We start from the raw sequence: 16,622 nt of genomic DNA, 5'->3' as shown, positions 1-16,622 counted from the left end.
TCTTTTACGCCGTCGTTTATTCAGCCATTCTTCTTGAGCGTTTTGGCATGAAATATGTTGAAACTTTTGAATTTGCTTCTCTGTTATAAGTAGAACGCCACTGGTCTGTTTTAACATTTATACTGTGTCACCATCAACAGTTAGAATCTCTGCCCCTTTAACCATTCTCCACGAAAATGTTTTCCTCTTAATTTTCTTACTGTCCTTATTCTTTACATACACACAGGAAAGACTCTGCATTCTTATATTTCTGTGAATATCATTAAATATTTTTCCCTGTTCACTAAAAGAGTATTATCTGTTAGAGCTATGGTAAGGTATGCTTACATGACTAACCCAGCTTCCGGTAGCTGCTGTCGCTGCTCTGGCCACAGAGGAGCTCATTTATTTCCTGCCCAATTATCAGTTTCTGTCATAAGTGACAGAGGGTGGGCTGGAGAGAGATTATATTTTACTATTGCATTAATCATACTTCCATGCACACTTAATAATAAATCATGGAGCAGGTGACATTAATCCTGAAGAACTAGCTTTTTGAACGTTTTAAAACCAAATTTCTTGGTTGTGGCAGAGTTGGATAAAGTCAGTTTAATGTTAGCATTAGCCATCAATGTCTGATTAAACTATGAATAAAAAAAAAAAATGCAATTTTGCAAAATGCATTTTTTTTATTCATAGTTTAATCAGACATTGATGGCGTAATCTATATGGTAAAGTCAAATATGCATTTTATTTTGCAGCATTTGGCACCAGATAACTGTCCAGATTTGTTGCTTTGAGGAACCAGAGGAGCAAAACAATCTAAAATTAATATGGAGTTGTAGCTCTTTATAACAATAATGCTCCCTTATTCAGAAAGACACATCTTTTTTCAATAGATATTAATTATATCAACCCATTTTTAGGGCTTGCTTTGTCATTTCACTATAATTAGGTGCAGGAAACCTTCCAGCAGTCATCATGGAGGTGGGGCCAGATTTTTGGAGCATCACATGACCAAGCATAGAAATACAAAGTATTTACAGAGTAATTTCAAAAGCCTTTAAGCATAGGATCCTGATTACCTTTTTGGAAATGATTCTGTATTAAAAGTTATATTATGGCTAATTCCTCTTCTACAATAACTCCTTTATTTTCATTTTTTAATTCAAGGTATTGATTTGTTTTATAAGGCTGCAGAATAATGGGCATTTATACATTTGAGGTATTCTAGACAAATTATATCATGATATCTATCATGATATAATTTCAGATAAATGTAGAATATCCACACTCCTTTTTACTTACTGGGTACTTAATGCATCCAACATCCTTTTAGTAAGGAATAAATATGGCAAATTACAAAGTACAAATGATTGACATTTTATATACATTATTAATTTGACAAGCAACTTAATGCTGCATAACTAAATGGAATTAATTTAAATGTTTACAGAAAATGTAACAAAAGGGTGAATTTCTGCCCTTATATCTGTGCTCATTTGCAAGACTTTTGAACTTTGCTCAAACTTGAATTACAATGGCAATAAGTTGGTAATATACTGTGAAGCCCTAGTTTCTAGTAATTTCCACAAATATCCATCTTAAAAAAATAGTTATGTTGCTAGTTATTGTCATGAAAAGATGTAGCAGCCTTACATTTTGATTTCCATCATTGTTGTATCTAATTTTGTCCTTTTTTAATACTCTTTACAGGTAACCCACAAATGTGCTTATCTAGACATTTCTTCCATCAAATATCTACTTCAATCATTGCTAGTCTATTCTTTACTGACTTACTTTACATAATGTAATTCATATCACTACCCCAATTGTTATGTCATCCACCCGCATTTCTAAAAACATCCCATCTTATTTTGAAAAATAAAACAAGAACATTCAATTTGGGTTGTCCAATTTTAGTTATTGCTTTTTCCCACAACAAATTTAATTAAAAAGTTATAAAAAGTTAATAATCCATAGATGTAAAGCTAAACAATGTACAAATAGGAAATACACAAAAATAATCAGAAACTCAGCTTATGCAAAAATACTCTTAAGAGCGGAACTGCAAATACCATTTCATCATCGATGTTCAATCTCTCAATAAATGTGCTGTTACATATTAATAGTTTAACCCAGTTTTGAAGAAGAGCTTATCTTTAATGACAAACTTTTGCAAAAACAATTTTTGGTATAAATTGTCACAAAACATAATAAGTTTCTTTCACACTAGAGATAGAATCACATTTGCTTACTCTCGGCACTTTTACAAATGTTTGAGATGTATTTGTTTAATTGTTTCTCTATTCCATTATCGATAACAGTTTTTTGAATTGGGCTAATTAAAGTTTCATGTTAGTTAACTAGTTTATTTTTGCACTTTTTCTTTTAAAAGTATATTGGACGATCTTTTATTTTTTGGGTGGATTATCAAGTAAGTGGTCCTCCTAATTGTCAATCATTCTGGTGATATGTTTACTTAAGGCCATCCTACGTGCTAGTCCCAAGTTACCTATCTTTTTCTGCGCATGCGCACATTCAGGCATATATGTGTGGTGAGCTAAGGTGTCAGCCAGTCAGTGAAGCTCACCTTTCTCACTGCACTTTTTTGAAAATGGCAGATGGTTGTAAGAGAAAATGCATCTAAAAAGTGTATGAGAAGAAAAGCCTCGGAAGAGGCAGATATATCCCAGAATGCTTTGCGCTGAAAGCTCTCCTTGCAAAGCATTATGGGATTTACTGTCACAGTGGCCTGCAGTCGCCATAGGCTCTCGCTATCAGACAGAGGTGACTAATAACAAAGATGGCGTAGGCACCTCGCAGAGGAGGAGGAGTTACGTGACCAACAGGGAGCAAAAAGCAGTGATCATCTGTCCAAACAATTATTTAACTGAGTTTGCTATAAAGTCCACTATATAGTCCCCGCTCTATATAGTGATTGAAGGATTTAGGGGTAAGCTTGTATGAGCTTGTATGAGCTATGAGAACAACAACTTTTAAACAGAGCGTACACAAGGAGAAATGGGCGTGTGCATCGTCTCAAACGCATTTAATAGGCGTTCCCTCTTGGGAGCGGGTACAGGGTTGAGCATATAAATTTTTTTTTTTAAGAGGGCCAGTCTTTTAAAAAATTCACAAAAATCCTCCACAATACCTTTAAGATAAGTTTACAAACTGATAAGTTATTTGATAATCCTTTCAAGACATTTCTGGTAGTTAATAAAGACAACTATTATTTAAAGCTGGTCAAAACTCATCCAAGCTTTTTACTCTAAATTATGCAAAGTACTTTAGCCAAAAAAAAGTATATAAATCAAAATGTATGGTCACTGATTAATATAATATACTAATCAGAATGTGTATTTTTCTGTGTCTAGAGCATTTACCATAATTAAGGGTGTACACAGCAAAAACTCAGTGACTGACCAACGAAAAGTAAACAGAGAAGGATATCATTAGCGCTTTTTGGGGAAACCTGCTGAAGTACCATGATTTTATGATTTACCAAGATCTTGGTATGTTCATTGTAACCTTGTAAGCCTGCTAGTGCATTCTTTTCATATATATATGTTCTGCTATCACCTAATTACAACTGGTGATCTAACCCATTTTCTTATTTGCCTTTTTTAAACTACTTTATAATAATAACCAATGCTGAATTAAAGTCCAAAATCTTGAAGCTGATAGCTAGATTTAGACGCACAGCAAATATAACTCAACAGGAGTTTTGTTTTGAGTTAATATATCTGTTATTATTCACATTATTTATTTCCATTTGGGGTTAATAAAGTATTTTTGATTTTAATTAACTCCTAGGGGTAAAATGACAACTATTCAACTAACGCATAGCTATTTAATGCAAAATAGTAGTGATTTACTATTTATATATAATGATATTTGTAATCAGGTTATTCTAAAAAAAATTTGTTATTTAGCTTCTTCTTGATATATAGTTTTAAAGTTTATTCTGTCAACATGTTTGCATCCCAATAAAGAAAAAGTGCAGTTTCAGAGAGATTAAACCACAGGAAGCTGAATTTTGACAGTGTAAGTTCAGTTAAGGAAATGTGCTCTATGACTAGGCAAACATTTTGTGCTTGGTTCACAAAACAAACAGGCCTGATGTGCACAGAAAGCAGTTACATATTTTCGTGTCCAACAAAAGTCTGCCCATTTTTATAGTTTGTCCAAACTGCATACTGAAAACTGCTACATACTGTACAAGGATGACAAAGAGTCTTTCAGGTTTGAAGGAGATTAACAGGCAAAACTTGACTCTGGTGTACATTGTCTGGCATGGGAGGTGTCATTGTGTGACTGTCGGGTGGTGTGGACCATTTGTGACATCTCCAGTTGTGTTGATGTCACTTTGGGCGAATCTTTGGTAGCTTTGCATAATGTGGTCTTCAGCTTTCTTCTAAACACCCGACACAGGAAGATGTAAATAAGTGGGTCAAGACATATATTAGTTGTTGACAGCCACAGTGTGGTTTCCTTGGCAATGTAGAGCGCGTTCTCTGCCCGGCAATGAGTGGTGCTGCGGGTTTGAGTTAGTGTATATGGGACCCGTGCAAAATGATAAGGGGCAAAGCAAATAAAAAACACACCCACTACCACGAAAACCTTCGCTTTGGTTCTTCGATTTGCAACCTGAGACTTGCTCCTTGAGGCTTTGTATGACTCATAGACCTTCTTGCTGATGAACGTGTAGCAAAACACCATCAAGGCAAGCGTGCCCCAAAATATGACCTAAAATACACATAAAAGAGTTATGAAGCAAAAGAAATAATTTGTAGTCACATTTGTATAATAGAGTTATTGTGATTCAACTGTTACAAAAAGTAGTTCTCAGGCTATGCAGTTTTAATTCTTTTTTTTTGGAAAAAAAATGTGGATGTTCTTTGTTAAAGATGGGATGGTTAATACCCCACCTATGCACCAAGTTGAAAGTCTTTTAAAAAGTCCCTGCACAAATATGGATGTAATCCACAGTTTTATACCCTTAAAAATGTTATATTTAAAATAACAATTGTTTATATAATGGTTACCTGACAGAAATAGTTGAATCCCTCATGCCACAATAGGCCCTCTTTGCTCTTCATGGAGGAGCACTTGAGTTTCCCTCCCGAGATTTTAGGGGGCTTGTTGCTGAGAATGATGTTGGGGAGTGCAAGAGATAACATTACGACCCATATAGCTGCACTCAGCATTTGGCCGACCCGAACCTTCTGCAGAGCACATCTTCCGAAAGGCTTTACGATCTTCAAGTAGCGGTCCAAGCTGATGAGGCCGAGCAACAGAATGCTGATATACATGGTAATGTAGAAGAGCACAGCAGAGTATCTGCAATAGAACGCACGTAGCTGCCAAAAACCAACCCCTGCATCACTCAAGATTCTTATCGGGATGGTGAGAGTCATCAGCAAGTCAGCAACCACCTGTTGGTAAGGCACGAGATGTAAGGTTTTCAGTTATCATCGTTTCCATTCAGTCTTCGTTGATAGTGATTTATGGTCTAAAGTAAGAGCTTACCACATTTTTTAAAAAGACCACAAATGTTGTGGTGCTGGGTATGCTGAAGAAGATCACTGCAGCCAGGGAGTTCAGTACCAGGGCAACTACACAAAGGATACTGTAGAGACCCGGGAAAACCACTGATGTCACACTTGTATCTCTAATACACTTAAAGGATGTGTTCAATATCGTGCTGTTCATCTTCAGGTTCTCCGTGGGACCTTTAAAAAATATAAACACATTTCTAAGGATGTTTTTAAGTGATGATAAGAACCCCATTTCAATATCGGATACACTTATAGAATAAGCAAGCACTCCTTATTTCTGGGAATTATTTTATGTACTAGTTAACCTTGCATTTGAGACTAACGGTGGTATGTGGTCAGTTTGCCACTTCTCCATTTTTTCCCATTTAGCATTGATCCAGTTTCATCTGGTCCTACCGCCAGCTTTAACTTTTTAAACAACCCCATATGTAATTACTTAAACCATGATGTTTTGGTTTATGTTATTTTTAATAGTGTCTATACAAATTATATATTGTGTAAGAAAGTCTTGAACATTTTGTGGAATCCTAAGCAATCTGCAGTAATGTTGCTAAAATTAAATATTGATCACATTACCACATTCCTAGTTGTAGACTGCATGCAAAGTATAGACAAAGGCTGTGTATGAATGTCCGACCAAACCCCCCAATTACTATATAGAGTGGGGACCATATAGTGGACTTTATAATGAACTCAGTTAACTGTTAAGACAGATGATCACTCAGATGATCGCTTCCCATTGATCACGTGACTCTGGTTCCCCGCTGAATGAATTGCAATCCCAAGTGTTCATTTTTTCTCTCTCATCCTCAAAACAAATCAGGTGATGCTTTCTGGTATAAATGCAATCTGAGATATATCTACTTGCCAAATGATCACTGATGATCACTACTTTTCAAGGTCCAATGTGGGAAATTTTGAGTCCACTACTTTTTCATCCACCATACACCCATATAAAGTGGCGTAACCCCTATATAGTGCTCTACATAGGGGTCAGGGCGGACGTTTGGACACAGCAGACTACGTTAACAAATTTGTTGTCCTTTCCGACAACACATTCCCTGGTAGATACAAAGTAAAAGATCAGAAGTAATCGCCAGCCATCAGTGGGGGTCACATTTTGCACATGACATCCACGAATGAAATGACAATAATTACAAAAGTACAAAATGGTAGAGGGGTGAAATGACTTGGACCCCAGGATGACTTTGTAGCATTTTTTGAAATAGAGCAACTTTGAGTGAAAGTAGAAAACATTTTTTGGAGTTCTATGTTCTAGCTGTTTTTTATCAGTGTGGTAAAATGTGTGAATTGCTTATTGCTATAAGAACAACATGCAACAACATGCCGCTATTCTCAAAGTAGAGAACTAACATTTTCTTGAAGTGTAATTGTATTTGCACTTGATTTGAGCAGTCAAGTAACATGATCTACCAATTAAATCAGATTTTGGTCCTTGAAATAAAAAAAGAAATAACTTACATTACCTTAGTTCAAGTGTTGTCTATAATGATGTTATGTAAGGGTCAGCTAGTAATTGGCAGAAAAAATTACTTACCCGCTCAAAAGGACAAATACAATAATTTTATGAGACATTTACTTAATAGATCAATTGTTATAATCCCTTTGAACAGATGCAAGATGGCAAAAACTAAAAAGAAAAAGACATTCTCCATATGAATCTATCATTTTAAAAGAAGAAGAATATTAAGTCACAACAGCATTTTCTGAATAAAAAAAGCAGTTCTTTTTACAGAATTAACAGAAATTAATGTTAACAAAGCACTTTTTTTTCTTTTAAACTGCAAGGAATTCTCATTCATTCTATCTTTAAATTGTTAAAAGTTTATAATTTGATATTTATGCATTAATTATTTTTAAGATACATATAAAGCATACAGTGCGTGGCTTTTAAACCAGTACTTCCGTGATGCACAGAGAGCATTTTTAAAGCCAAATGTGAGTGTAGTGACCACCTTTCTATCCTGTTTTCAAACATTTGTTAGTCTAAACTTGCGCTTGTTCTTTGCAACACAGTTCTTGAATCTGAGATTTCAGTTGAATTAACTTAAGTCAGAAAAGTCTTACCTTTTGTTTTGTCAGCAGACAACAAAATAATAACGAGAGCAGTAAGAAGTACAGGATTTGACCAAAAAAGTGAAGTGAAATTTCTAATTCTCTTTTATCTTTCACCCCAAATTAGAAATGCAAGAATGCTGAAACAAAAGAAAAAAGAAAGCTAAAAAATAAAAGTATGAAAACCTATAATAAACTCTGATGTGTGCTGTTTTTATCAGAAAAAAATACTCTCTGACATATGGAACGAGCCTGCCTGTCTTTCTTAACGTTTCCCTTCTGTTTTTCTGCCTTTAACAGTGTGTGACTGTGTGTGTGTGTGTTTGTGTGCGGTAGTCTTACAATGGTTGGACTCTGGAGTTATTGTGGGGCTGTCTTGTCACAGTCCCAATGAGTTAGCTAGTCTTCCTCCGGGTGAAAGCCCCTTTCCTTCCTTGCTTCCTGTTCCAATTGTCTGCTGAGAGGCTTGTTCTACTTCGTGCCAGTCCCTTTGCCTCTCTCAGTCTCCTTAGCTGCTGTACGTCGGATGCCAAAGACATGAAAATTTTTTCAGACTAAAGGGTTGAGACCTCCTGCACAAAGTTGCACCTCCCATTAACCACAGTGTATGCTCATGTTAGACTAAAAAAAGTCCTCAGCAGCAGAATAACATTTAAACTGTCTCAAACACATTTCCTTGTTTTCTTAAGACCAGAACAGATAAACTAATTCACATAGCCAAATGTTTAATAATTTTAAATGATTTTGTTTTGCAATCTAATTTTTTAAATCTCCTATCACTAGTGACAAATGCTGTACATACCTGTTATTGCCCAGTATTCAAATCAAGTTTAGCTTTCAGATCTAAGTTTCCTGATGTGTTGGAAATACAAGACGTTCTTTCTGAGAATTTCTCAAAATGACTTCCTGTGTGATTTTCTTGGATTAGAGCCAGGAATTATGACTGAAGGAAAGACCATGTGTGAGAGATAGGATGAGTGTCACTAGGGCCATTTCCTCTAGTGAAAGTTGCCCCTTATATAAAGCCTAGAGAACTGTGAACCATATCTATATGTCTTTTTTTTTTTACATACCCAAATTTTGAGTTTTAACATCTAAAAGGTGATTTGAAATCCACAAAACACATCTTAAAATCAAGATGGAGATTCATCATAGGGTTTATAGAGTTTATTGGGTTTGTAAAACATGCTCCTTCCACCATGTTTATATGATATATATAGCTTTAAAAGAAAAAGTTTTCAATTCAGTGAAGCCAAAGCAGAAGTCATATTGCACACAACCGTTACATCTTGCAGTAAACCATGCAAAAAACATTGTGTATTAAAAGAAAAAAACAGTTCACTTTGAAATCTCAAACAAGAAAATGTTGTAAAATATAGAATTACATAAACATGACAAACAACTAACCTGATATGACATACAAACTGCATTTATACTTAAGTTAATGTACTATTTCTATTCAAGGTGAAGTAAATTACTTATTACATTACTGCAAATCTGTCTTGTGTTTCAATGGCTTATGAAAACATGCTTTAGATTAAAAAAAGCTCTAATATTGTTTTTCTAACCCTCTGGTGATGAAGCACATGTGATTTTATCTCCAGCTAAGCCAGGCTAAATGAATGTTGCAACTTAGGGATGCTTTATGTACAGCAAATTAAAATCTCTGCTAGCTAATTTATGAAAAGGAAACAGTGAAACAGAGATATTATAACATGATAACTTCTACAGACCCTTTGTCTTATCCAATGAAGATTCACCCAACTTAGACTGGTGAAATCAGATCAATTTTCTCATTAAATCAGCATTTTATAATTTGACCATGTAATATAATTCATATACTGGTTATATTGGTATATATTATAACTGTAATATATTTAGTTGATTTTGACAGAATTTAAAACAACTTTCCAGTGATTTCAACCAAACGTAACAGAGGAATCGCAACCACAAGTGCATCAACAGGTTATTTTGACTTACACCATATGCCATTTATGTTAGTGTACAGTTACACTGTGTAGTCAGCTCCAAACATTAAATTCAAAGTGTTTACAGTTCTAATGATGTCCAAAATAGCTCTGACATGCACTTGACATCTAGAATGCATGGACATCAAACACGTTACTAGACTTAAAGCTCTCAAAATTGTGGGTTGTTTATTAGAACATATAAAATGGGCATTTTTTTAATGTAGATTTTCCCCCTCCTATCAAAGATTCACTGTATGTAACAGTGCAGAACTCCTCATAATAAATAAGCCAAAAACTGAAGTTTCATAAGCTGCTCCTATTTCCTTCTCTTTTAGACCAATGTAAAACAAGTCAGTGGTGCAGACACATATTTGACTACATCTTTAATGAGGTCAAGACTTTTGGATTTTTGGCTTTTTTGTCACTTTGAAAGATATCAACCCATTTTTTTGTCATTGACATTAGTTTCTCCTTGAACTCTCGACAAAGGAAGACATAGAGCAGTGGGTCCATGCAGATATTGGTGGTAGCGAGCCAGTGGGTCAGTTCCTTGGCAAATTGTAAATGATCATATGTCTGAAAGCAGTCTGTGGAAGAGTAGCTGACTTGCTGGGAAGTGTATGGGATCCTAATGATGTGGTATGGAGCAAATGAGATGAAAAACACTATAATGACAAGAAAAACACGTAGTTTGATTTTCTGCTTTCCCTGGCTGTTATTACTACCGGAGTTCCTGTAGGACTGGATGACTCTGTTTGCGATGCAGATGTAGCAAACTACGATGACCACACTAACAAACCAAAAGAATATATTCATGAGGAGGGATGTTGCTTCATGGAATGCTACTCCTGCTGGTCCTTTCAGAACCATGCATGTAGTGATAACTGATGTATTGTTTAATGTTTTGTTTGTAAGAATGATATTCGGCAAACCTGTACCTATAAAAAGAACCAACCAGACTGTGGCAGATACCACTTTGCTCATCGTCAGACTTTGCCCAGAGAGCCTGCTGTGCGGCATCATGATCTTAAAGAAACGTTCGAGACTAATTAATCCCAACAGAGCGATACATGTGTACTGTGCATTGTAGAAAATCACAGCAAAAAAACGGCAGGTTGGTCCAGATAATTGTTCCCATGTGTCAGGTAAGTCCCCTGCAGCTTTGATTGGTATCATGAGGGTCATAATTATGTCAGCAGCTACTAGATTTTTCAGGTATACCACAAAAGTGGAGGTAGACTTTAGATGTACAGACACCCATGCTGCTACAACATTCAACAACAAGGCTATTGGGAACATCAGAAAGAAGAGACTTGGGACTATGTATGGGTTGTACAAAAATCTGTCACACTGCGATTGATTCTGAGACATATGCAGGGATGGGTCCAGTGCATCTAAGGAAAATAAAGACAAAGATAAAAAGTAAAAAATTCAATGGAAAATTATTGTTGGTAATTTGATTATTATTGTATTTTAACAAGCAAGTGAAAACATACAACTCCTAACTGTACTCACATTGTTGGTTAGGATTCATTTGTGTATCCAAATAATCTGTCATTGTCCGATTATTTATTCCATGCAGCTTTACACTGAAAGAAAAAACAAAACAATAAAACCCCAAAAGAGTTTAGCTACCAGTTAACTGTGTCATAATGTTTTTTTTTTTACTAGTATGTTAATACATATAACCATTAAAAACAACAATAATAATTTTGTATTCCGTTAAGGTTTATTACCGCCAACACCAAGTTTGGCTAAATTACCTCTTTTGTCCTTTCAGCCATTAAAACAAACGTGTGTGTTTTTTGTCCCTATTTAACCAACCGTCAGACCAGTTATTAGTGCCTTTGCTGAAAAGTATTACACCATTCCTGTATTCTGATTGCCTGTTTCTGATGTGTTCTGCCTCTCGACCTCTGAGCCTGCATTTCCGTCTGATCTGTTTTCCTAAACTTAGTCTTCTGACTCCTGCCAGATCTCTGTCTGCCTGTGTACCGAACCTGGAACTATTACCGACTCAGTTTTGGATTCTCCGTCGTCCCCTCTTTGTATCTCTGACCTCCTGGCTCTGACTACTGAGCATCAACATTAGCATTGGCTTCACCCTCTGGTTTTGTCTGCTGGGTCTAATCCTTTGCCTTTTCTCCAACCACAGAAACATCAGTGTCTGGGACATTCTCAGCAGCAACCTCTGCGTTGAGTTGGCAGTTGACCGGCTGGAACCAACTTCCCCCTCTGGGCTCGGACTGAACAATAAGACCAGGTTAGTGACTCACACATTCCTTATCACCCACCTCCAGAAAGATGTGGTCACTAACATGTTGTCTCCTCCTGCAGAGAATTCTGCCTTGGACATTGATGCTATTCACTTTGGTTCAGTTCCCAATAAACATTTTGAGAAATCTAGCTGTTTTTCTTCCTTTAATAGTGGGTCCTATTGGTCTGAGCTTGACATGCAGTTTATTAATAAATGTTGAAACACATCACCACAATGGGTGAAAATAATTGTGAGGAGCTTTGAAATATTAAACTTCAAAACCCACAGCAAAAGCTCAGCACAAAATACTGTTCTGACTGAACGATCACTTTTCAGTCAGAAAACATTCAGTATGTTTGCCTATCAGCATCAAGCAGCTAGCTTCACAACCCGCCGCAGCTCCATAGTCAAAATACGTCACTTAGAAGTGATGTATTTTTGCTTTTCTCGCTACTAAATTCTATAGAAGAAGCTCTAATCTCAACAGGGATTTCTCATAGTCTGACATTTATCAAGCAGTTATTGTATTGTTGTGTAGTATCTTGTTTACAAGAATGCATATACTTCCATGTAAACAGCTGTCATTCATGGCTTAACCCCAAACCGTGTAGGAAAGCGCAGCATAGTATTGAACCAAATGGTGGAAAGCTCGTATAGCAGATCAAATTATTCTTTTAAAAAAATGTATATGCAAAAAATAAAGTTCTCTTGCGACCAGCATTATAAAGTTATGAACTAATTACTTCTTTAAATTACACTTCCCTCCAAAAGGTAATTCTGTTTTGCTATGTGTTTAATTTTTGCAAATATGCCCAAAAAAGGCATTGGGTGAGAGGGTTGGGGTAACTGTGACAGAGGTAGAGATGGTGTTGCTTGTCACACATCTGTGCTGTTGTTTGGATCTTTAGACAGTGCTAAATAGCCCACCTAGTGGTGAGAAATAATTGCCTTGATAGCTTCGATGATTTAACTAAATTAGTTATCTGTTGATCCCCTTTCAATGGGCTCACCACCTTTTGGAGGGGCCAAAAGGGTCGGGTGTATTGTGTAATGAGTGCCAGTTGAGGACAAGGACCTTAGCATTCTGATCCTCGGCAGAAGAAGCTGGCTTTTAGGATGTGAAATGTCACCTCTCTGGTGGGGAAGGAGCTGGAGCTTGTGCGCAAGGTTAAGAGGTCTCTGGCTTTAGATAGTCAGACTTACCTTGCACATAACTCTGGCTCCGGAACCAAACTCCTTGAGAGAGGCTGGTCAGCAGTTCAGATTACTCACCTTTTTGAGTCCTTGGAGGGGGTACTGGAGGGTGCTCCTCCTGGGGACTCCCTTGTTATTCTGGGGGACATCAGCACTCACATGGGCAATGACAGTGAGACGTGGGGTGGCATGGTTGGGAGGAATAGCACACCTGATCTGAACTCGAGTGGTGTTCTGTTGTTGGACTTCTGTGCTCGTCATGGATTGTCCATAATGAACACCATGTTCGAGCATAAGGGTGTATGTGCTCTTGACACCAGGACACCCTGAGTCGTAGTACAGTGATTGATTTTGTTGCTGTTTCATCTGACCTATGGCCAGATGTCTTGGACACTCGGGTGAAGAGAGGGGTGGACCTCTCTACCGACCACTACCTAGTGGTGAGCCCAAACATTTAAATGTTTCTGTTTATGCATTTAGTAGATGCTTTTATCCAAAGCGACTTACAAAGGCATTAGCGTGACCCACACTTAGGCATCTTGCCTAAGGACCCAAACTGGCAACTCTTTCCCCCAAGGAGGGATTCAAATCCCTGTTTGCAAGTCGGATGACTGACCACTTGAGCTAGCCAGCCGAGAGTGCTCCTGGTATTGTGAGAGTTTGCTGCAAACTTCTGGCAGAGAGCGGGAGCTCTGAATACGTTCAGAGGGAGGTGGGGGACATTGAGTGTGAGTGGACCATGTTCCAGGCCTCTATCGTTGAGGTGGATAGTTGAAGCCGTGGCCGAAAGGTTGTTGGCATATGTCACAGCGGCAACCCTTAAACATGCTAGTGAACACCAGTGGTGAGGCTGTCAAGCTGAAGAAGGAGTTCTATCAGGCTTTATTGGCATGTGGAACTCTGGAAACAGCTGATGTGTACTCGCAGTCAAAGAAGCGGGCAACTCGGCTGGCTGCTTAGGCAAAAACAAGGGTGTAGGAAGAGTTAGGAGAGGCCATGGAGAAATACTTCCATACAGCTTAAAAGCAATTCTGGGCCACTATCCGGCATCTCAGGAGGAGGAAGCAGTGCAGAACCAACACTGTTTGTACTGGGAGTAGTGTGCTGCTGACCTTGACTCGGGACATCCTGTGTCGGTGGGTGGAATACTTCGATGACCACCACCAGCACATCTTCCATTAAGGAAGTGAGCCTGGGGACTCTGGGTCGGGTTCTCCCATCTCTGGTGCTGAGATTACCGAGGTGGTTAAAAAGCCCCAGATGTGGATGAGATTCGCCCTGAGTGCCTTAAGGCTTTAGATGTTGTGGGGCTGTGTTGGTTAATTCTGCAACATTGTGTGGATATCGGGGGCAATTCCCCAGGATTGTCAGATGGTGGTGGTTGTCCCCCTGTTTAAAAAGGGGGACTGGAGGGTGTGTTCCAACTATAGGGGAATCATAGTCTTAAAGGGTAGTTATAGTCCAGCAGCAGTGTGTCACATTGAGCTTGTCGCAGATATTTTTGATTTATACCCAATTTTGAAGCGTGGTCTGCGCTATGTTATTCCATGCCACAATGCAAGAGGGACTCACGAACTAGCTGTGGGTCTAGATATAGCCCAGGCAGTGAGGAAGTGGGGTCAAGTTTGGCGAAAAAGAGTGGGGATCCAGGTGGAAAAAGGGTCCCAGCGTTCTCGCGCACCTTGCTCTTTTGGCTGGTCCAACTTCAAGTATGGAGCACTGTCTGCGCTCACCTACAATTTTGGAGAGGTGCACTAGAGTGTCTGTGGCAGGGGCAGGGGAACATTTGCAATAAACATTTCACTGCGACACACACACACACAGACGACCTGGTTTCTGAGTATAAATCAGCTTTTAAGCCTCCATGGTAAGGCCTATTACGGGGTTCTGGAAACGAGGCTCCATCAGATTGTTGGATCTTGGGTTCAGCTCTACACCCTCAGCCAGATGCCCCACCAGTCCCCAAGTGAACACACCCCAGTGTCTTAGGACAGAGAAAAAAAATATACTTTTTCATTACTTCTTGGAGCTAATATTATATGCTTGGTTTAGTTTTTAAATATTGAAATTTAGATCGGTGATTAATAGAACATATTTCTGTGCTAAGGTTACAACCACTGTTAACCACAAAGAACACATTGGCCCATCCTATATTTACAACTGGTACATCATGCTGATCAAAATTTGAGCATTTGTAGGTTTTTGGACAAATTGGTCAAATTGCTGTATTGGAAACAGAAACTTTGCTATTTTATCGTGAAGGAAAATTACTGGACTTTTTGTGACTTTAAGGCACCCTTTGGTGAATATATTATGCTTATTACACTTGGGTTAAGCAGCATGACAATGACTAGAAACACAGCAAGCTCGTTTTCCACAAAAAGCCCAAACAGGCTATTTAAGCATACATAGTTTAAGATGCAGTAGTTGACCCCTAAGTCCAGCTTAACCAAAGTAAAATAATTCTGCAAAGAGAAGAGCAATGTTTGTCTCCATGGAAAGCACAAAACAAACTTCTTTCTTGCCCCAAAAAGCTTTACAACTGGGTTGCTTTCAATATAACCCTCATCCTCCTTGTAGTGACTTGCCATTGACTTCTACTCGTATTTCTACTGCCTAACATGGACCCTTACCCTAACCATTACCAGCACATACCTAACCCTAAACCTCACCTGATGTATATTCATAACCTTGTCCTAAACTTAATCCCCGGTCCAAGAAGAGAATTTCTCCTTAAACAAACCAGTTGTTGGTGCCCACAAGTACTTATAAGTCTCCCAAAAAGAAGCCAATTTCTGGGAAATTATCCTCACCCGGTAACAAATAGATGGCCACAAACACATGCTCACAATAAACTAATATTAAAGCACTAACATATGAGTTTTACTACAATGAAACCAACAATGTCCTTAAAGAAACATTTTTTTAACTCATAAGAAAAAATAGACTTGTTTAGCTTCCAAGAAATACATTTTCTTTCATAGTAGATAAATTAGCCTTATTACTAGCCTCGACCATCCTGAAAGATACACATCTATCAAAGCTAACAATAAGAAAAAGATATTTGTTGTCGTAGAAACTTACAGAGGTTGATTTCTTTTCTCAAGCACACATTTAAAGTGTGAAAACGTCTGAGAGTGATGTGGTGTTGTAGGTGCTTAAGAACAACGTCTGATTTTCCTAGCAAACACATTGAACTTGCAGCTGTATTAAGATAGGTGATTTTTCAGGATGTATGCAAAAATAGGCAAAAACGTAATGGGGTTCTCCAAAAACAAACCAGACACATAGCACCTAGATGACATAGACACCTAAGCCTCAAGCTGTGAGCTCATTAACGATAATTTATTTCAGGTGTGCAGGTACTTCCTTTGATCACATATAGACATCCTTTTGCCATTTAGCCTGCCAGGTTCAAATGATAGCTTTATTTATGTAAGCATATATTACTGTAATAAACAAAAATGCTAACAAAGTGAAAGAATGTTATTCTCCATACAGTAGCATGGAATTGTATTGTTAAGGCCTAATTTGCTTCTCGGAAAAGTGAAAAAAAAAAAAAGAAAAATCTTTTTTATATAC

At 37.7% G+C, this 16,622-nt stretch overlaps 2 protein-coding genes across 3 annotated transcripts; both read right to left on the bottom strand.

Moving 5' to 3' along the window:
• Positions 1-3,806: 3,806 nt before the first annotated feature.
• On the bottom strand, positions 3,807-8,134 carry LOC107081928 (P2Y purinoceptor 13-like). Of its 2 annotated transcripts, none has more exons than XM_015370300.1 (4): positions 7,962-8,134; positions 5,515-5,717; positions 5,031-5,420; positions 3,807-4,731 (listed from the first exon to the last, which is right to left on the bottom strand). In XM_015370300.1, the coding sequence occupies exons 2-4, from the start codon at positions 5,695-5,697 to the stop codon at positions 4,240-4,242; spliced, it is 1,065 nt and encodes a 354-aa protein (XP_015225786.1). In that variant the 5' UTR covers positions 5,698-5,717; positions 7,962-8,134; the 3' UTR covers positions 3,807-4,239. The 2 variants fall into 2 exon arrangements, with proteins under 2 accessions (XP_015225786.1, XP_015225787.1); XM_015370301.1 differs by lacking the exon at positions 7,962-8,134 and adding an exon at positions 7,632-7,949.
• Positions 8,135-9,578: 1,444 nt separating this feature from the next.
• LOC107081910 (P2Y purinoceptor 13-like) lies at positions 9,579-16,143 on the bottom strand. Its single transcript, XM_015370262.1, has 3 exons — positions 16,125-16,143; positions 11,105-11,178; positions 9,579-10,983 (listed from the first exon to the last, which is right to left on the bottom strand). Exons 2-3 carry the CDS (start codon positions 11,145-11,147, stop codon positions 9,965-9,967), a joined length of 1,062 nt encoding a protein of 353 aa, XP_015225748.1. The 5' UTR covers positions 11,148-11,178; positions 16,125-16,143; the 3' UTR covers positions 9,579-9,964.
• Positions 16,144-16,622: the final 479 nt, after the last annotated feature.

Source organism: Cyprinodon variegatus, unplaced genomic scaffold (assembly GCF_000732505.1).
Source record: "Cyprinodon variegatus isolate N-32 unplaced genomic scaffold, C_variegatus-1.0 Scaffold44, whole genome shotgun sequence".
Taxonomy (NCBI): Eukaryota; Metazoa; Chordata; class Actinopteri; order Cyprinodontiformes; family Cyprinodontidae; genus Cyprinodon; species Cyprinodon variegatus.
This window is presented reverse-complemented; position numbering and strand designations above follow the sequence as displayed.

Coding starts and splice junctions, on each gene's coding strand:
- LOC107081928 (XM_015370300.1), bottom strand. CDS start 5,697: ATGAACAGCACGATATTGAACACATCCTTTAAGTGTATTAGAGATACA. Junction 5,421..5,514: donor TGGTCTTTTTAAAAAATGTG/GTAAGCTCTTAC, acceptor CCTTACCAACAG/GTGGTTGCTGACTTGCTGAT. Junction 4,732..5,030: donor GATTCAACTATTTCTGTCAG/GTAACCATTATA, acceptor TGTGTATTTTAG/GTCATATTTTGGGGCACGCT.
- LOC107081910 (XM_015370262.1), bottom strand. CDS start 11,147: ATGACAGATTATTTGGATACACAAATGAATCCTAACCAACAAT. Junction 10,984..11,104: donor AATGAATCCTAACCAACAAT/GTGAGTACAGTT, acceptor TATTTTCCTTAG/ATGCACTGGACCCATCCCTG.